General features: G+C 41.3%; 1 protein-coding gene across 3 annotated transcripts in view; it reads right to left on the bottom strand.

The window, feature by feature from the left end:
• Positions 1-21,648, bottom strand: part of dachc (dachshund c) — a 36,543-nt gene that overhangs the window by 12,962 nt on the left and 1,933 nt on the right. For all 3 annotated transcript variants that reach the window (XR_015866351.1, XM_088420968.1, XM_088420969.1), the window contains exons 2-4: positions 9,577-9,686; positions 5,347-5,454; positions 939-1,120 (exon numbers count right to left, since the gene is read on the bottom strand). Coding sequence is in view for 2 of the 3 variants with exons in the window: in XM_088420968.1 (XP_088277094.1) it covers positions 939-1,120; positions 5,347-5,454; positions 9,577-9,686 (400 nt within the window). In the remaining variant the exon portion in view is untranslated. The remainder of the gene's footprint in view (positions 1-938; positions 1,121-5,346; positions 5,455-9,576; positions 9,687-21,648) is intronic.

Raw genomic sequence — 21,648 nt, 5'->3', positions numbered from 1 at the left:
TTCTGAGAAAAGCTGAACGTTTTCCTCCTTGCATTCAGGAGTGGCCTTATTTTAAAGCTGTCAGAATTGATCGATTAATCGGTAACTCTGCGATTAATCTGCAACTATTTAAATCACTGAATAATCATTTTGAGTAATTTTACTTAAAATTTCAAAAGTAAATACTCATTTTTGCAGCACTTTAAAAAAAAAACAAACAATGAGTGTGTTTTGCGATAAGTCAGACATTTTGCTTTGAAAAATAATGACCTTATTCAAATGCCGCATATTTTCCCACTTTTTAAGAGTCCAGACATTCAATGCCAGATACCTCAGTATTGATTTAATACTTAAGTATCTGGAAATTATATTATCGTCCTGAATGTAATTAAGAATGGATTTAATACTTAGGTATCAGGGATTTAATGTACGGACTCTTAAAAAAAAATGCGAAAATACGTCCCTGGCATTGAATGAGTTAAAAAGGTTGGTAAGCACAGTAAATCAATTTTATTCACACTAAGCAGGACCGGAATCTGGAATGGACTGCTTGCAAAAGAGTGCAACGTAGAGCAAAACAATCCGTTACAATTTTTTTGGCTGATATCAGACCAATCCTCAATATCAAATTTGGATTGGCACAACCCTACTAAAAGACGTGACATAGACCGCGAGGGTGGCATATTCCAAAACGTTTTTTTTTTTTTTTTTTTTTATAAATCTTCAGGGAGGAACATGTCTTCACATTACGGAGCAGATATTTCTTTTATGGAAAAATCTAACCCTTGGAGTTGCTGCATTTGGAGACACACAAAAATAGTCCAGTGCTTTTAATACAATAAAAACAAATAAAGTTTTGATGGTAAACTATTTGGAACACACCCCAAAACAATCGCGGTGACGACACTTTATCATGTTGATCTAACGTATGATTGGCCGTACGAGTGTCTTCTCTTCACCTTAATGACGGAGGCGGGGGGCCGGGCGGCGGGGTTGGCGTGGTGGAGCTGCGCCATGTTGGCGATGCTGGCCAGCGTGCTCAGGCGGTTCATCTGGCCCATCGCCATGGAAACGGAGGCCGGTGCCAGGCTGGCCGGGATCAGGGGATGTGACATCATCATGAAGGGCAGCTGGTCCAGAACTTCAGAGGGAGAAAACAACAAAAAGGAAAAGCCTTATCCAGTACATATATTTTTTACCTCCGCGTACTGCACGTACGATTAAGAGGCGCATTCTGTAGAGGACCTCGGGTAAAAGGACCCCGGAAAACCCGAAATGCGTTTGCGAGCTAGTTGGTTAGTTTTCTGACCAGTTCCTTGTTTAGCTCCTTACTTGTGGTTGTCATTCAAATTGTTCATTTGTTAGCCTGCTATCCAAACAGCCGGATTCTTCTTCAGTATTTGGTGTTTTGTCATTTACTTGGTTCATCGTAACTACTAGTGTTTCGCTAGTTAGTCAGTCAGTCAGTCAGTCAGTCAGTCAGTTAGTTAGTTTCTCTTCTGTAAGCCCATTTTTTGCTAGCCAATTAGGCAGTTAATCTGGTTTGTTAGTGGTTAAGTATCTTCTGTGTTTGGTCAGTTCATTAGAAATTTAGTTGGTTAGTAGTAACGAGTGCTTCATTAGTTTACAGTCACATTGTTGATTAGTTTATTGTTTAGCTGCTTTGTTAGTTGTTTTGGATGTTGTATGTTTTATAAGTTGGTTATTTTTCAGTCATATCGTTGATTAGTTTTTATGGTTAGCTGGTTTGTTTTCATTCAAACTGTTAATTTGTTGGCCATTAGTTAACCAATGAGCCAATCGACCAGTTAGTTAATATGATTTCAAATTTTGAGCTAAATTTTCCACCTGAAGTTAATTGAAAGCCATCCGAAATTCCCATTTTTTGTAAGGATTTGGGGGGATCAAGCCACAAAAGCCACACTGATTAGGACCAAGTAAACAGCAATTAAAGATGCAAATATTAACATGCCTACCAATAAAGCAGACACAAATGTTACAGTGTAAACACTTGGGAAAGGCCCACGTGAAACCCAAGAGGGATATTTCCTTCTTCCCATTTGAATTGCGTTGAGGCGATATTCTTGTTGTGCTCACGACAGCACAAAGACAAAAACGAGACGATGTCCTCGCCGTCCGCTTCACTGGCGTCAAACAAGCGCTCGTCCCTTTTGATATCCCGATGCGCTTTGGACACTCGCGAGCGCACCTCATCTCGTCTCGGCCAATCTATTGTTCGCTGAGCTCTATTTAAGTCGAGAATTGACTCACTTTAAAGGGAAATCCCTTTTCTCAACGGCACCCCCGTGCCTTGTTGACGTCCCTCTGGTCAGGACACAAACAATTCCATTAGGGGGTGGGGGGCCATGGGGGGGTTAGGGGTTTGACATAAATATTTATCATTTAATAAAGGCACAAGCAAAAACAAAAGACACACACGGGGAGGAAGTGGAACAAAAGAAGCTGATGGCAGTGCTGGTGCTGGTGCTGGGCCAGCAATGCATGATGGGTAATTATGCACACAAAGGATGGGAGAAAAAAACGGAATGTTGCTCGCCTTTCTGCACAATTGTCATAAATAATATGAAAGGGAGTTAGGGAGAGATGAAGAGGGACAAGGATTGAAAGGCAGCTCAGGGAAGTGAAAAAAAAACAGGAGAGGCTGGAGAGGGAGAAAGGAATGGAAATTATGGCGGAAGGAAAGGGAGAAAAATGATGAGAACATTAAAGTACGCTTGACGAAACTGATAAATGGAAACAAAGAAGTCAAAATAAAGAGGATGGAAGTGAGTGCATTTGCCAAATACTGTTAAACAATAACTTTGGAAAGTCAACTTTTGAAATCTTTTTTGAGTACGATTGGAGCTTCATAAATTCCTTTCAAAGATGCTTGATATATTTGAAAATAAATACATACATAAATAAATGCCCCCTCAAACAAGCTTCCAGAATTAAAAAATGAATAAATAAACCCCCCAACAAATAAAATATTTATATTTATTTTGTAGTGTTTTTTTATGTGTGTAAAAAAAAAAGATTTAGACTTAGATTTAGCAGGCCAATATCTGACAAACAATTGGTGAATAATAATGAATGAATGCTTCTAAGATTGAAAAATTAAATTAAATTGAAAAACCTCCTCACTGAAGGAAACAAGCTTCTAAAATCTAAAAATAAAGAAATAATTTGAGACCTGTAAATTGGCTATTCCGTAGTAATCTGTTAATGTGTTAAAAAACTAAAAAAAAAATCAGACGATGCGGATTTAGCTGGCCAATATCGTCCGATTAATTGGTGAAAAATAATGAATAACGAACACATGAACTACGTTTGGTGTCGTGCGTTCTTTGTCGCACCGGATGCTTCCAAAGAAAACAAAACGCGAGTGGACGTAAACAAACGGCGCGCATCTGACTCCATTTCATCATTTCATTCCCATGGCCCACCTTCCCCCTTCTTCTCTTTGACCCTCCCATCGCTCCCTCTTATGTTTCATTAAAAAACATCAAAAGTCAAAGTGGCTCTCTTCTGTTTCTCCAAACAAACCATTACCGTAAACAAACAGTAGCCGTAAATTTCCCCAAAGATCTTGTTAAACGCACAAACGGCTCATGCTCGGAAAGGTGTCGCGCTCAGCATTTGCGCAAAAATCCGCCTTTGTGGTGCTCCCACACCTACTTGGGGCCATACGCTTCCCGTAAGGCGGTGGGTGGCGCTATGAAAAACAAAAAAAAAAACTGGGTCGTATGCCTGCGCGCGTGTGTGTTTCCACTCGACTCGAGCATTCGGAGCGATTAAGATTTACAGGTTTGTAATGGGCGCTGGTAACCATGCCGCCTAACTCCACACAGATGCTATCGGCGCTGCTAAACAAAGCTTACGACCAGTAGAAACGCCTACAATAGAAACTAATAATAGTAATGATAGCAACATATAAAGAGACGCGTTTTTTAAAGTGTACGGTGTTTGTGTGTGCGCGCCCTGGATTGATAGTGGATTCCGCACAGGCCTTCTGTATAAACCCCGTCATCTGTCTAAACACACTGATGTCACTTTAACCTGTCGATAACGGCAGGGTGTGTGTGTGTGTGTGTGGGGGGGGGGGGGGGGGGGGGGCATCCTGTTGGTGTGCCTGCGTGTGTGTGTGGCGCCATCGATCCTCCGCCCGTTTGTCGTTTGCATTCAAGGTAGTGAATTAGAAAGAAGGCTATTGATTGGACTTGGGCCTCTCATTTTAGTCATCTCTCCATCTTGCACATTTTGGGTCACGAGGTGAGCAAAGCACCGGCGGCCAGCTCTCCTCTTTTGTCTGCTCCACATTTACATCAGGTGTCTCGTAATATGAAGTCCAGCCCTGTAACGTTTCCTTCGATTTGATTTTAGAATGATACCGGAGCGAGAAGTCGATATTTCAGTACAGCGTCTCCTCGCCGCGTCGTACTTTGGTTATTGCGGCTTCACTCTATCACGGACTTATATTTATGATCATAACTTTTTCCATAGCGGGTTTACCCAGCTATTTTTATGACATTTTTTTCTTCTTTTTAAGTCACACTAGACAAATAGCAAAATATTTAAAATAAAAATATTAAAAAATCTATTTATTAAAAATCTGCAAAAAAGTGCTGGACCAAATACAAGAAAGACATATGAAATATGTGTCCATTTTTCTAGTTTTAAGCCAAAAAAAATCTCAATGTGTAAGATTTTTTTCTTGATTAAAAAAAAGGCAAGACTTTTTTTCCTGATGCATTTAAAGTCAGACATTTTTCTAGATACATTCTTCAGAATGTTGCTTAAGCATTTTTTTTAAATGTTAAATTTGTGATCATCGAACGACTTGTAAAATAATCGATTTGATATGAATGTAACTTTTCTAAATAATACAAAAATTAATAGTGAAACAAACAATTTTATTGTTCAATTATGAATAGCTGCTGCAGGTTTGGTATTAATATGTAAAAAAAAAAATATATTTAAAATATTTTAAATTTTTGAAAATATCAGTAGATTTATTTAGGTGCTTCTCAAATAATTAACAGAGGTTACAAACTCACTTCATCCATTCACTCCATAAGCCAAAATATAATCAAATAAAATAAACTACTCTCTAGGTATATTTATAACTTTGGTCGACACGGTGTAAAGTGGTTAAAAAGTCTGTCTTGAGGTTTTGAGGTCATTGTCTGTGTTTTTCCTGATGTTGGATTCCTTCTCCTCTAAGAAGAAGCACGCTAGCAACACGTCCAATCAGCCGCATGTAAACACAGCTGCGTGATTCATATAAACAACGCATGTAACAATTGTGTCTTGTGTCGTAAGAGAGTAATTCAAGAATAATAAAAGAATAAAAGAGATGACGCTCACCCAATCCGGGGCTGTGGTCGCCGTTCTCGCCGTTGTGGCCGCCATGTTGTTGGTTGCTGTGGTAACCGCCCATCTCCAGTTTGATCTTCTTGGCCAGGGCGGACAGATCTGCGAGAAGAGATAAAAGCAAATGAAATTAACCTCCACTAGGATTTTAGGTCTAAAAGTCAGGGATTTATTTGCAGTGGATTACTCCCTCCAGTAGATGGCGCTGTGATGGAAAACGTGTGTTATTTTGCACGTCATTAGATGTGATCGTACTGTCCTTCCTTGACTCATTTCTCTTTACAATCGAGAAGAACTTTTCATGTACTAAAACTGTGGCTGTCCACTTTTTCTTCGACCACCTGTGAAATGCCCCCCCCCCCCCCTCCGGCCAAGTACCCCCAAACCAAAATTTTAAACCGAGTCCTGTGTGGCTGTGTATAATGTTCCAATTAATTTGCTCTTGATCTGAAAAGAAAAACAAATGTGTTTGATCTTTAGCTGAGGATGCTTCCCCTATCAGCTATATTTACAAAAATCTTAGACAGGAAGTTGCATACGACGCAACGCTGATGTAACTAAACATAAGCTGCTTAAGCTGGGGCCAGAGACCGAGCCAAAGGAAAAGGGATCAATAGCAGTAAGATCAATGGCCCCGCTGGAAGATTAAGCTCTACGGATGTGCGGAAGGTTGTCACTGGAAGACATTCATTGCAGCCGCTTGGCTGCACCGGTCATTTAGTTTGGCAGGGAATCAACCGAGACATTCATCTCTCCCACGCCGAGTGCGCCCGTCAACATCACCGGTTTAGCTAAGATATTTGAAAAGAAACACGCCTCTTTAATTTTTTTTTTTTTAAAGCTACTTCTTTAATCAGTAACTTTTATTTAATTATTGAATGGTACATTTTTTTATTGAACTTTGGTATCTTTGGTCCTCCTAAAAATAGACCAAACGCTTATAAATAAATTCAATTTTTTGAAAGTCAATGCCCCATGGCATTATGGGAAAAATGCTATGGTTTTTGGTCTTCAACCCTGGATGACTTTTGAAATACTTGTAAATACTTTCAAATGAAACAAAAGTCACAAATATTTGCTCTGCGCTTCCATTTTTTTGCCTTTGAAGAGCGATAACAACACAGCGCATTTTAATTTCTTGCGTGAACCTCAGAGAGTACTCTGACCCGCAAGAGCAACCTTTCAAATTCATACAATTAAATATGTCTCGCACTAATGCGGACAAACACAGAGAATTATTAAACGTGGACAACTGTGCAAACACCAGTGAGGAAATATAAACAAAGCCTTAAGTCTTAATTTCCTGATCTTGGCCACATCGAAACATTAGCACCAAGCTCAACTGCTTGCTTGTTTTTTTTTTCCTTCCTTATTTTCTTCTCCTTCACACAAAAGCTGCTCTGTCCCACCAAAAACATGGACAACCACAACAAATTGTCCCATTTTTTCTTCTCATCTTCTCCGCTGCCCTTTTTCCTCGCCTTACTTTTACCTTTTCAAAATGTCAGCATCACAGCGGGGCGCCGGGCCGCCATGTTGCATTTGTGTGTGTGAGGGAGACACTAAGGAGGGGATCACATCAAACGATTCCCGCCGCCTCTGTTTTTTTTTTTTTTTTTTTAATGCTCAAATGTCCTCGCCGGAACGCTCTCTCTCCTTCTTCCTCTCTCATGTGGGCCTGCCTCTAATCAGTGGCGCTGACATTGCTGCCATGCCCTCTCCTTGAGGTGGGAAAGAGAAGGCTGTTTTTTTTTTTTCCCAGAGAGAGATGCTCTCCAGCAACAATCACACAACACAAACGTGCAATGGAGCACCTTTGAAAAACAGCGGAAGCGGCGGCTAATAGAAAAGCTTTTAAGCAGTAGAATGAAAAGATCAGCTCACAGAAACGACACAAAAGACGCGGGTGACTTTAAGGTCGGTCAGGTTCCAACAATTACTTTCCCGCCTCTTGTTTTTATGCATAAACACATGAGAAAACAAACAAGTCAAATTAATAACAAGGTCGCGTGCAATGACCTTTAGATGGCCTTTGATCAAAAGGCACATATTTTCAACTTTCCACAGTAAAATATATGCATATAAATTACATTTGGTGCGTTGGTGATTTCATTTCTTAATAATATTTCTAATCGGAAAGTGAAACGTCTTGTTTACTGAAGCCGTATCGCTCAGCGCGTGGCTGTCTCGCCCCCTTCATAACCCTGATTTCGCTTGACTTCACTTCACTGAACGAAATAGAACGCGCAAAAATTCAAAACCATGGCAAGAGGGCGCACTCACTAAGAGTCATTCCTCCTTTCAAATTGGTCCCGTAGGAAACCAGTATTCAAAACCAAACAGGTGAATTACAATTATTCCCCAAATATAAGACGCATCCTTAATTTTGGGGTTAAATTCTGGTATTTTTTTATGTTACCTTTGGCAACACTTTTGGCAAAAACTATAGCAAAACAGAATAAATCTCATCTTGATAAACTTCATATTTTCTTATGGTCATATTCGTATATTATATACAGTAATCCCTCATTTGCGGTTAATGGGGAGCGAAAACCCCCCGCAGAAAGTGAAAAACGGCAAAATAGCCTCTAGGAATGCTTGGAAATATATCAATTAAGGGCGAGACATCAACAGATGTAACATGGTTAAAATGTAAGCAAAATTCTGATTAATCAGACGATTTGTTCAAAAAAGCCCCTAATGAGCAAAATAACTTCTTTTTCAATCCATTAACGTTTATATCTGAATACTGCAATTAGAATAGGAATTAAGCAGCAAAATCCTCCCGTTTTATCCATTTCAGAGAGAGGCCATTTTGGATTATGAGGAAAATGGGCAACAGGGAGACTCTCCCAGCTAACTTTGAACGAAAAGTTGGGTACACCCTGCACCAGTTGCCATCCATTGGCAGGGCACATACGTATGCGGTCTGTCCTTGCTGTTACACAACCTTGCACAAAAATGCCTCTACAGTCTTGTTAAAAAAAAAAATGCTTAAACTCATCAGGAGATAATTAATAACTTGCAAGTTTTGCAGGTTTGAAGATTACAAAGAACTTTGTCAACTTTGTAGTTTAACTACACAAAAAAAAAAGTTTTCAGGTCTTTATCTGAGGTGTCAGCATTGTGTGTTAATCTTATTAATCAGTCACCTCATTCAACTCCGCCCCCTCCTACTCCTCCGCTAAAACTTGCTCCTGTGGCTGATGGGTGCGAGAAAGCCGCAAAAGTCATCTCATCCATAATCTGTTTTGCATAGAGGATACTCGTTTCATTTTGTTCACCTTTTCAAAAGTGCACAAAGTGGATTCCGCATCGGGAAAAAAAATATTGGGGCACCCACTCGAAACATCTACCGTATTTTTTGTACCGGCATATAAGCATATCACTGATTACCGTAATGGGACAAGCTAGCGGGGTACGTCAGTTGGCTGTTAGCATCAAGTGCCCGTTGCAGCATCTGGTGTTAGCTGAGGTTCTTACGGCATTCTTTTCAATAAAAGAAGTGGGCAAACTGAACCAACGTTCGAGTCCATCCTAGTTCGCACACAGGAATATTACTAAAACGGAGAGGATCATGTAAAGGCTTTAAAAAAAAGCTGCACTGGTTAGAGAAGACGGAAAGGTATTCCATTAACTTGTTAATTAATTGCGGTCTTTTGGTATAAACACACAATCATTATCGAATGCTGCTCAATTTAGTTACTTATGAACTTGAACAAATGAACTTGAACTACGTCACGAGGAAAAGAAAAAACAACGGCTTGGAGCGCATTCTATGTTACACTGGCGAGACGTTCACTGGCCACTCACAATGTGGGAAATCTGAAATATGCTACGAATGTATAACTTACTGTATGGATATGAACACATGAAAATATGAAGGGTCAACAAAAGATGATATTTATTCTGTTTTGCCATAGTTCTTACATTGTTGTCAAAGTGTTGGTGCATCTTACACATGGTTACATAGAAAATACCAGAATTTGCCCCCAAAATTAAGGGCACATCTTATACGCTGGTGCGTCCATATTTGGGCAATTACGGTAATTGCCAGCTGTTTGTTTTCGCTTGAGAATGACGGCAACAGGATGGCCAACATGCTCGAGCGGCGCCGCGTCGTGTGACATTTTACAGTTCCCGTGTGTTTTTGGCTGTTTTTTCGCTGGTTAAAGACAGCGCGTGCGTGCGCATGCGTGTGTATGTCGAGTGCCGGGTGGTCACCTGCGGGAGGCATGATCCCGGCATGCATCAGACCGCCGTGGGACAGCATGTGGTGAGCGCCGCCGTCAGTCACCGTCTGCAGCCTCTTGGGCGGTCGGCCGGGCCTGGAACTGCGGAGCGCAACGTTGGTTATTAGCCACTTTAATGCTTTTCGCTCTTTTGAGTCACGCTGAGACTGAGATGGGTGGCCTTTGTGTACCAAAAGTGCCCTTTGAGTCTATAAAATTCTATGAGTGAAATGTGAGTGTTTTCCTGGAAGGTTGCTGCACAGCAAATCTGCCCTCCCACCCCCGTAGACACGAGCGAAGCGAATAAAAAAAAAAAAGAGCGAGAGAGTTTCTCCCTATGGCATCAATAAAGCGCCTCATTACTGTTCAGCTTACTCATTCATTTGTCCGCTTATTAAATGTGTGCGCTCGCCCACTACTGCTTCTTGTCTCACTTGGCCATTTGTTGCTTTTATTTTTTTGTTCGGTTCCTTCTTTCCTCCAGCAGACTCACACCGGGCCAATTGTCTTGGTGTGCGCAGGAGCGTAGTTTTCCCTCGACCTTCATTGTCCCCCACTGACCCACAATCAACTGCGCTCAAGTACGTTTGCGCACGTCATCACTTTGTGATAGAAGAGAGCTTGACTACTTTTTTGACTGGGGCTTGTTGTTCTGTGATTTTGTGCTTACACATTACAAGTATATTACTCATCAAATGTTAAGAAGGCTGGCTTTGCAGGAGAAATTTAACCACCTGATGCCTGAATTGATTTCCAATTCATTGAAGAAATGGTGGTGTGATTTGCGTGTGATGAAGACACAAAATTTAGGTATGAGCTCAATTAGTAACGACGGGCAATAATGGTAAGAATGGCTCTTAAAAAACATCTTTTCCCCTCTCCGCTAGGATATTATTTTATCTGCATTTCAGTCATAAATGTATCTTTTACAAATAACATTTTTATAACACCCTGTTTGAAATTTTTATATGCAATATATGCTCTAATTTTGAAGCAATTTATATGGGGACAAGGTGCAAAAATGGCGTGTTTTTGTAGGAAAAAGTGCCATTTAATGAAATAAACACAGAAACTGTTTTTAAATCAACAAAACAATACATTCTAAGGTTTTGATTGCAATTTGATTAAAAAAGGTTTGTTTTCATTCAATTGATTCAAAATTAGATTCTTTTAAACTCTTGAAGTCGTTTAATGTTCTCAAAAGGCATTTTTTCATGTTTTTCCAGATAGTACTTTCCACAAATAATCTTTACTTTTAATTTCTGATTGTCTATTAATAGTTTGACTGACTTGTCTGATTGTTTTGTTGACATTCCCTTTAGCACAGCTCCATCTAGTGGATGCATTACGCTACCCCAGACACTACTGTAGCTTCTATTCTATGCGCCTTATAATGCGGTGCGCCTTATATATGAAGACCGTTTGTAAAATAGGCCCTTCATAGAAGGTGTGACTTATAATACGGTGCTGTAAGTTTAAATGTTAACTTTCTGAACCAGAAACGCACAACAACCTTTCCAGGGGAACTTTTTTGACCTTTTCTGAACTGACCCACAATCAACTGTGCTCAAGTACGTTTACGCACGGGGCTTCTTACAAGTGGTTCTGACTATTTTGTGGTTACGAAGAAGTAAATTACTCATCAAATGTTAAGGGCGCTGCGTTTTCAGGAGAAATTTAACCACTTGATGCCTGAACTAGTTTCCAATTTGCTGAAAACAACTGTGGTGTGAAGAAAAATCACCAAAAATATAGACATTATGATGCAAATTAGCAACGACATGAATGGTTCTCAACTATGGAGATTCTTTGAATGAAATGATTCTTTGTGAAATCTCAAACCTAAAATGCACAATGACCTTTCCAGGTGAACTTATTTTGACCTTCTCTGAACTTTTCAATACACTTGTCCAAATGCTGGATTCCCCAGAATTTTTTTGCGGAACCCGCCGTTCAGCCGCAAAGGAGGCGTACGAGCCAGACATCCAGGCGTCGCATGCGACGCGTTCTTCTCTACGCCGCGATTGGGCCGGACATGCTCAATCAATCCTATTTGTGGGCCGGGGGAACGTGCGCGAGGGGGTGGCGGAGTTGCTGAAAAGCTGTCAGACATCACTTGGGCTCTGACTAAACGGTGTGAATGTCCTGACAGGGAGAATGACACGGGCCACATCAGGCTTAATGACAAGCAGCGCGGCTCATCTCCTCTCATAGTACACACTTCATAACGCCGGCCTGTGGGCGCATGTATGCCCGCGAGGAGGGATATTAAAAGACGGAGCCAGGCCAAAGAAAGTGAGCAGAGGAGGAGGAAAGGTGGGTGAGAGATGAAATATACAGAAGGAGGGTCCGAGAGATTAAAAAAAAGGGGGGAGAGGGCGATAGACGAGCGGCAGCCGCTTCCTAGCGTGGGGTGTCTTTGAGCAGATTTTAATTAGAATCTAATCCAGCCGTCATTAAGGCCCCATAAACGAAGCTGTCAGTCAGGAGATTAATGGCGCCTCATTTGCATATTGCATATAATTCATCAATTACCCGGCAGAAAGGACCAATCCCCTGTTGACACACCCACTGGCTACGAGTGGGGGGAATGCGTGTGTGGAAGACGGAAAGATTATGTAGCCACTAACAGAGAAAAACAGGTAGCTCCATCGCATCCGTGTGTGTGTGTGTGTGTGTGTGAGAGAGAAAGCGAGAGCTCAAAGCAATATGTGTGCATATGAAGTGTTCAAAGGTTAATTTGATGAGCCGATGAGCTCCACAGTTCCTGCCCTCGGTTTTAATGAGTTGTTATTATTGTCTCTTATTATGGGCCCAGACCGACTGGGATGTGACAGCTGACATCAGATATCACGCGCACACTCCTACACACGCACACGCAGGCGAGTTTAGGTTTTCACACAGGAACGCGCAAAAGGGATTTGTTGGCAAATGTGAGTATGAAGTATGCATGCTGACATGCTGCTTGGATTCCAACTAGAGGTGCGACGATTATTCGATTATTGGCAGATTGGTCGGGAAAAATTCGGATTGCTGACAAAAAATGCTTCTTGTTTCCCCCAAAAATCTTTTTTAAAGTTGAAGACAACTTACAAATTTGGTATTTTAGTCAGAACCTTGAAGTTATAATTAGCGTTTGGAGGGTCGCATAAAATGATTTGGCCCCCGGACCTTGAGTTAGACACCTGCGCTTTAAGCGTACATTTTTTTTATGATTTTATGATTTATGACTTTATGAGCTTGGCTCCTTCAACGAAAACATCAACATATCATTAGCCAAAGTTTGCCAACAAGACTTTGACTCAATTGTTTGAACTTAAGTTGTGTTTATTTTCTGTGGCATACCTTTCCCCAAAAATTAAACTGTAAACTTAATAGGCCATTCAACATTGGGAGTTCCTACATTTTTTACAGTGCATCTAGTGGCATACTGTGCAGCACAAAAGCAGGAAACATATTTTTAGGTGGCTAGTTTGAAGCTAAAGTACCTTCAATTGATAACACACACTTCAAATGAGCGGCAAAGAGCACCACTGGAGGGAAATAAGACAGCAAAAGAACCTGGTGCTTGTTGTTTTTTTTGTTTCTTTTTTACTGCAGCCACTTCCCTTTCCCTCACAACTGTTTATTTGCACACACTAATTAATGGCTTGTGCGTGCTGATGGCTCAGTGCACCTTTTCGCATTTAGAAAGGGGGAGAATCAACTAGACGCCGAAAAAAAAAAATAAAATTGAAACCTAATTTTGTGTTTAGTCTTCAAGTGTGTTGATACATCAAAGTGACCCGCAGAGGGAGGTCTTTGTGTGTGTTGTTGCTCATGTAAGTGTGTGTGCGTATGAGGTTGAAGAGCGCTGGGTTCCCTGAGGTAGGATTAATGAAAAAGCCTTTCATGGAAAAGTCATCAAGCTGAGGGGATGGAATGAGAGAGGGGGGGAGAAAAAAAACACTGCATTGTGTGTCTATATACGTGTGTGTGTGCGTAAGGTGTGTGCAGAGAAGGGGGTGTATGGCTTATGACCTCTTTGTCTCAAACTTTAATTAAAATCTCACCCAGACGTCCTCCCTCATGCCAGCATTGGCCACACACACACACATACACACACTTGGTTAAAAAGAAACAGAAAGGCATTACAGTACATTGAGTTCTGCCCTCTGTGCTAACTTGAGCGTGTGTGTGTGTGGGTCTTACCTGGCGGTAACGTGAAACGCCAAACATGGCAGCTGGAGCTTAACGCAGGTGGAGCAGAATTGAAACATAACAAAGATGACAGATCTGGCCCAAAACACATTGGCGAGTCGGGAGTGGGAGAAACGGAATGAAAGAAGAGGAAGTGCCAGAGTCAAAACAGTGGAACGCTTAACACGCTTGCATGACGTGCTGATAGGCAGCAGCTGCATGTACGCCACAAACGTGGCTGAGAAGTGTGTGTGAACGTGTATGTTGACCGTATTTCCTCATGCAGCGGCCGGAAGTGTTTGTTGACTCAACTGCGGAGAGTACTAGGCCTTCATTTGATATAAATAACATGTTTATCACAATAGCGAGAACAAACAAGTTGTCACGATTCATTGAAGCTTCGTTAAAGTGACCCGCAAAACCGTAGAGAATTAAACGTTGGGTATTTAAACACCAAAACGTTCAACCAAACAAAATATTTGGGCCCGACCGATTCATTCACTCCATGGCCCTTCAAACATCAGGAAAAAAATAACTGGCTACATGGCCATTATGTGAAATTGTACCTTTGAAGCACAGGTGTCAAACTCCGGTCCTTGAGGGCCGGTATCCCGCATGTTTTCGAGCCCTCTCACTCAAACGCACCTGATTCAAATGATTAGGATCATTTTCAAGCTCTTGCGAAGTTTGCTAATAAGCTAACCATTTGAATTAGGTGCGTTGGCGTGAGGAAACACGCTAAAGATTGTCTAAAAAAAATCCGCTAGCTCCACGTTTATAATTAATGAGAAACACTATAGCCCGCCGGTATCCAACTCAAGGCCCGGGGGCCGAATCTGGCCCGTCACATCATTTTACGTGACCCGCAAAAGCAATCACTGTCAATTTCCACGACCCTTGCTAAATCCAGTTCCGAAATTTTAACTTTTCGTGTATACTTGAAAATCGAGTAGAGAATTTGCAAAAGTTTATCCAACTTGTCTTTTTTTTTCTCTGCAAATTTGGGTTTCCTCCAATTTCAAGCAAAAAATTGACAAAGACTCGGCATCCGTTGGCGCGGAGGCCACCGTTTGCGTAAACGCGGTCCGCAGGAGGAGGAAAGACAGAACCAGCCCAAAGACCATTTTGTTTGGAATACATTAGCGGTCCGTTTACAACTCCCATGATCCCCATCCTTTCAATCTGTGTTTATCACGCCACGTTTGTATTCTCCGTCACGGTCGGCTTTGATAAATCATAACCATGGCCATCATGGCCGTCATCATGGCCGCCGCTGTGTGAAGGAAGAGCGAGTAAGATTGATCGTCGCGTTACGCCTCTTAAAACAAAGACGGATCGCCAACTGCGGAAAAAAAGCGAGATGTGCTATTGTTATTAGGGAGGCCTTCGCAATGATGTCATGAGAGGAGCAGGAAGGACGACACACACGTACGTACGCGCACGCTCGCTCGCGCGCGCGCACACAAGATGTTTGATCATGGCGAGAATCCGATTTCCGAGACTGATACCGCCTTGCATTCCTTGCTTACATTCCAGGGTCAAGACGATGTCAAGACTGTGTGTGTGTGTGTGTGTGTGTGTGTGTTTTCACTCTATTACAGCTTGTCGAAGAAAATGTGGAGGTCCCCTGTCAGGGATTTATAAATGGGGGTACGTAAAGACACTTGAGGGGGTAGGCGAGATTTTAACGGCGTTTCGGCAGGTATTAGCAAATCCAATTTAATGCTTTGTTGTAATGTTGTGGCATAAACGGGTCATTTTCACTTTCAAATTGAGAGAAAACTAATTGGGACATGAAGCAACTTTTTTGCTGACCTCATTGCATTGACATTAATGATGCAATTTTGGAGCAGAAAAATAAGTGGTAAAACATTAGGATTGCGACTGAGGATTATTTTAATAATCGATCAAGCTGTCGATTATCGTGCCAATGAAGTGGATTTCAAAAAACATATCTTAATTCTGATTCTATTAAAAAAATATGGATTTATTTTAAATTGTGTAGCAAAAAAAAAAAAAATCAACAAAATACAGGCATACGCCATTTTGCAATGTAGTCACTATAACCCAATGTAGCAACAACTTCACGTTCCAATACATTTGCTCTTAAATTGAAATTTACAGTTCATGTCACATCATTAAAAATCATCAAATTAGACTTGCTGATAGCTGCAGAAACGGGGTTTTTAAAAACACAATTTAATTTTAACTATTCAAAAACATGACGTCATTTCAAATTCTATAGTCTTATCTTAATCTCTGGCTCATCTTCCGGTAAATTGTCTCACTAATGACAATGCACATCGGTATAAAAGCTAACAAAATAAAGGCATATCATGTTTAAGTCACTATAACCCAACATAGCGAAACCTTCATGTTCCAATTAAGTTGCTCTTAATTTGAAAAGAAAACGCTACTGTTCCTTTCACGGCACTAAAAAGCATCAAATTAGATTTGCTGATAGCTGCAGAAACCCTATTAAATCCTCGCATACCCTCTGAGGTTCCTTCTCGTACCCCTAGGGTACACACACCCCTGTTTGAGAACCGCCGATTAAATGAAACATCAATTAACATACTTTGAGTTGGTTAGGGGGTAGGTTGTCGAAAACGACTGAGAACCATTTCCTCATGTGGGCCCACTTTTCTCCAGACAACATCAAAAGCGTACGAGGGTTAAAGTTGAGCGAAACACAGCACCCCAAAACACACACACACAAAGCCCCCTTTCAAGACCCCTCACTCTAATGCAGCTCACTTTGACAGTGAGTTATGATATAGCAATGCGGCTCAGCTTTCAAGAGTCCGCCGTCTCGCAGACACACACACGTAAACAAACACACACAGTCTAATGGGGTGAAAGGAGCTCATCCTGGCATTTTTCTCATTTGGACCGGCCAAAATGTCCCGCACAAAGACAAATGTCCCCACAATAAAAGGTTGGGTGTCGAAGGGTTGAGCAATACAAAGCCAAAACGACAAGTGTACACACACACACACTTGCTCGCACCCTGCACACAGACACACACAAAGAGCGTTTTTTGTTGCACTCTGCAGGCCGCCTCATCTCATTTATCATTTATCATCATAACAGATTCTTCGGTCTCATGTTTATTCTCCACCTGCTTCACATTTGGCTCCTTTATAAATGACTCGCTTCAAAGACACACGCGCGCGCGCGCGCGCACACACACACGAAACATGGTTACAAAGTGCTGATTCTGTTTCAGCACCGGTCCATCTGCGGTCAGCCTCTTAAAGGGCCAGTCTGCTCCAAAGTCAGAAACTTTCCAATATTGAGTAAGCACTTTTCAATTTCTTCCGATTCCTCAACGTTTTACATCAAGTACCTTTGGGAAAATATATTTTAAAAAGTCATCTAGCACCACATAAATGACCAGTATTTAACGTGTAATGTCCCTCAAAAGTACATTTCATATTATTTTAATCCACTTTGTAACACTATTCATTTAGAATATTGAGCCTGCACTTAAAGGTTTTCGATACTTATTTAACTATTTGGAGTAAAAAGTAATATTTTCCAGCCAATTGCACACGCACCAAATCACACCTAAGGAAAATTACGTGTGTCCAATACACCTGCTGTGCATTTTTTAGAGTGTGGGAGAAGGTGTGGTACCTAGAGAGAACCCACGCAGGCTCGGGGAGAACATGCAAACTCCACACAGGAACCGGAGCAAGGTGGATTTGAACTCGGGTCCTATGAAGTGTAAGGCGGACGTGCTATTCGTTGCGCCACCAAGGCGTCTCTCCTTTAGAACTTCACGCTTAAAAAACATCAAGAAAAAATCATGCTGATATCATATGGGATCGCTATCAGAATCGGATAGTACACGAGGCTGCAATATCGGTATTGTAGCAGAAGTGAAAAAGTTGTATCGGGGAAAACCCGACTTTAAAAGCACATTTCCACATGCCGTTGACTGAAAATGACATCACGTGTCCTTAAGGCTCAGCTAATGACCAATCCCAGCTTAGCTTGTAAATATCACATGACCATGCTGATAAAGCCATACACACACAATCATGAAGTTGGGTGCGTAACTTTGGCTATTTATGGTAAAATGAATTTGAGCCACGTCTCAAGGGAAAGGAAAAACAACTGCTTTGAGCCCAACGTTACACTGGCGAGGCGTTCACTGACCGCTCACACTGTGGGAAATCTGAAAGACGCTTAACTCGCAACAGATATATAACTTACAGATATGAACACAAGAAAATATTAAGTTTCAGAAGATGATTTTTTTTCTGTTTTGCTATAGTTTTTACATTGTTGCTAAAGTGTTGGTTCGTTTTATACGCGGTAACAGAGAATAAGAAATTTGACCCCAAAAATTAAGGGTGCGTATGATACACAGGTGCTTCTTATATTTGAGGAATTATATATTTTTTTTTGTTTTTTTTTTATTCCATAGACATATTTTTGTTCCTTTTTTCTTTTCTTACTGTTGAGAACGGGCGTTTAAATACGGGAGCTAGAAAGTGACACGAAGGAGAAAAATTGTCACCGCCGCTTTAAGTTTCATGTCATTGTTTGTCCAAAAGTCGAAACCGTGTGTTGCCTATGACACATGCTCTCTTTTTTAATCGTAACAAGAGCTCCGCTTTGTCACATTACACTTCTTTTATGTGTCGGCGCACGGAGACGACACACACACACACACACACACACACACATTCACACAGCTTGACCCGATGTGTGCCCGGAATAGAGAATGAAACTGTTCCTTTGTGAGCCGCAAAGAAAAGGAGCAAGGATCGGGTTGCCGCCTACACCGTTGTGTTCCCTCGGTGGAACTAATGTCATTTAGCGAGCGAGGTGGAGCAAACACGCAGCCGTGACCGTATGTGTGCGTGTGTTGTTCCACCTTTACATGAATTATAAGCAGAATTTGGCAGTGAGAAAAGTCGGGCCTTCTTCACGCTTGTGTGTATTCGAGCGCAGCGGGGGTGAAAGCCAGGGACAAAGATGGATAAACAGGACACTTCCATGACCGCTCCTTCAAACACTTTCATTTAAGCGTCCTAAATCGATGTTTACTTGTTCCGTCATTAGCGTTTAAAGAAAGCGGAGCAGGCTGTTGTTTGTCCCTACGGCTTGCGCGATCATTCCGGTCCGCCACGTAATAAGTGACGGCCCATCTTAATCAGTAACCCGCTGCGAGTGAGAAGTTCTTGGAAAGTGTTTTGGTTTTTTTTTTCTCTCTCTCTCCCTCAACGATTTGGACCACCGCAGCAGGAAGTTGACACCGGAGCACAAATAAGGCCTTCAAAAAGTCGTTTGAAGACTCCTAACGAGTGATCTCCTCAGATCTCATTAACTTAAGACTGTTGTGTGGATAATTGAGACACAACGGAGGCTGTGCACTTTTCCGCCGCGTGTATAACAGCGTTCCCATTAACACCTGACATGGAAGAAATTCTCCAGAGACACCCTGAGACAGATCTGGATTTTGTCTTTTTTTTTTTTTTTTTGTAGCTGCAGGGTCTCGCGTGTGGGTGGCGGAACTGGAAAGGGGAGTTTAATGTAATAGCTTTGCTTTTAATACGTATTCCGGTTTATATTCAACCTACCAGGTCAGGTTTTATAATGAAACGGGCCATAATATTAGGTACACCTGCACAGGCTAATGAGATCGCTTTCAAAAGGTCATGAGCTTACATTAGTAGGTTTTGATTGAGTAGTAGTATTGCTGATAAGAGCGGAAAATTCAGTTCCACATCATCAAAAAAAAAATAAAAATCAAGGTGGTCACTATACAAATGTCAATAGTAAAAACATACTGTTAAACCGACTAATAATAGGAGTGGTCACTCAGGGATTCTAAAACTTTGAAACTTTTAAAACTGTGAAATATTTTCTCAGCCAAGTACCCCAGAACCAGCATAAAGAACTTTCGGATGACTTGAAACCGAGTTCTGTACCATCTAAAGTATTTTGGATTGATTTAACAGTGAAACAACATTTGTAGCGGTGTCTCTATGAAGTTGGAGTGTGTAAAATCATCCGTAACCCTCACCCAAAATTGGCAAAATTAATCGATTAATCGGCAACTAATCGGTTAGCAAAAAAGACATTTTCATCAGAGAGTATTTGTTTGGAGCCATTGGAGGACTACAAAAATTGCAAAGGGAATCCATTTATAATGCAAATATAAACCATATTCAAACAATTAATCGATCATCGAGAATAAGAATGAATTGTTACACTCCTAATTATGTTTTAAGGTCGAACTCTTAGCGAGTAATATGATTCGTTTTTACAGAGAACATTTTGCAAAGGTAACAAGAATTATATGCAAACACCCCCATCCTCAAAAAAAAAAAATCTCAGTGTTCTAAAGTTAAACAAATACTAAAAGACAGAAACAGTCTGTAATTCATATCTTTAATAGTGATACGGGAGCCCAAAAACATGATTACATTTTTTTTTCTTAAATTTTACCGATTGATTGATACCTGAACTTTATAAGGCCGATTGCCAAAATCAGCTTTGCCCTAAAAAACAAACAAAAAAAACGATTTAACATTTATTTTCTGCAAGAAAGTGTTATTTGCCTTTATATAAAATGTATCACAAAAATCTGAGCAGTTACAACATCAATATGGGTTGCAGGTATATATACACAGTACAATTCTGTATTTTGTATGATGACACGTGGTGATATCGATATTCCGACCCAGCCTTAAAAGGTAATTCCAAAATGTTTGGTGTTGGATCTCACAAGGGAAAATAGGAATAAGTGAAAGTGGCTAGAAAGTTTTTTCTCAAAGTTTCAAAAATGTATTGCTTTGAAAACCCCCGACATGACAAGAATTCGCGACCGCTGGATCATTACCTTCTTAAAGGTAGAGATTGGGAAACAGCTTCTTATTGGCCATCTGTTTTAATTATACAGTACCATGATGATTTGATTTACAGTTAGGCCGAGAAGGCTTTTTCAATCCCCATCCTTGTTGACATGTCCTCATCTGCATTTCGCGGCAGGTGTAAATTGGATCATTCACGCACCAGGGAGTGGGGATTAACGACCAAACAATACCAATTCCCCAAACCGGGGCGTGGGGTGTGGTGGGGTGGGGTGGGGGGCTGAACCACAAAGTTGCGCCGGCAAACCGGAGCTGTTAGGAGCACGCGCCGGCCGACGGAGCCACCGGGAAGCCTCAAATCCCGGCCAATTTATCCCCCTTCATCCCCAAGTCCCTGCGGTATATTGGACTGATGACCCACGTGGGTTGGTCACCACTGGAGTTGCGCGGGAAAAAAAAAATAAAACAGCTCATTTGCATAATCTCATCATAAATACCGAGAATTCATTTAATCATCTCCTCTGTTCTGAGGCTCTGGGCTAAAGAGTGTTGATATGATAAGACAGTGAGTTATTAAGGGAGGAGAGAGAGTGAGAGTGAAGGGATCACAGAGTGAGCTTGTCCTGATTTGAGCTGCCGCTTGGGGCCAAATGAAAATTAATTAATTTCTGTGAAGAATCAATTTCTAAGAATGACAGTGTCAGATGGGGCGCGTGCACGCTTGCTTGTGTATACTGTATGTCAAACACCGCGTGTGTGCGCGCGCGCGCGTCAGCCGGAGCGAGAGATCACAGCCCACGATAAGACGACAAAGTTTGCCTGTTGTTTTTTTTCCGACGAGGATTACTCGAGTCCATTATCTACGCCATCAGCGCTCTTATCATGCGTTAAAATTATGATTAGCAACAGAGCAAGAAATTAAATGTGGCAAGTCAAAAAAAAAAAAAAGTTAACCGGCTCCACTCGGTCGGAGATGACATATCCTGGGTTATTACCGGATTAATTTGCCATCATAAGTAACACTCAATTTGGAATGTAGTGTACTGGAGTGGGAG

The sequence above is a fragment of the Hippichthys cyanospilos genome, chromosome 8, assembly GCF_059441005.1.
Source record: "Hippichthys cyanospilos isolate Australia breed blue-spotted pipefish chromosome 8, RoL_Hcya_1.0, whole genome shotgun sequence".
Lineage (NCBI taxonomy): Eukaryota > Metazoa > Chordata > Actinopteri > Syngnathiformes > Syngnathidae > Hippichthys > Hippichthys cyanospilos.
This window is presented reverse-complemented; position numbering and strand designations above follow the sequence as displayed.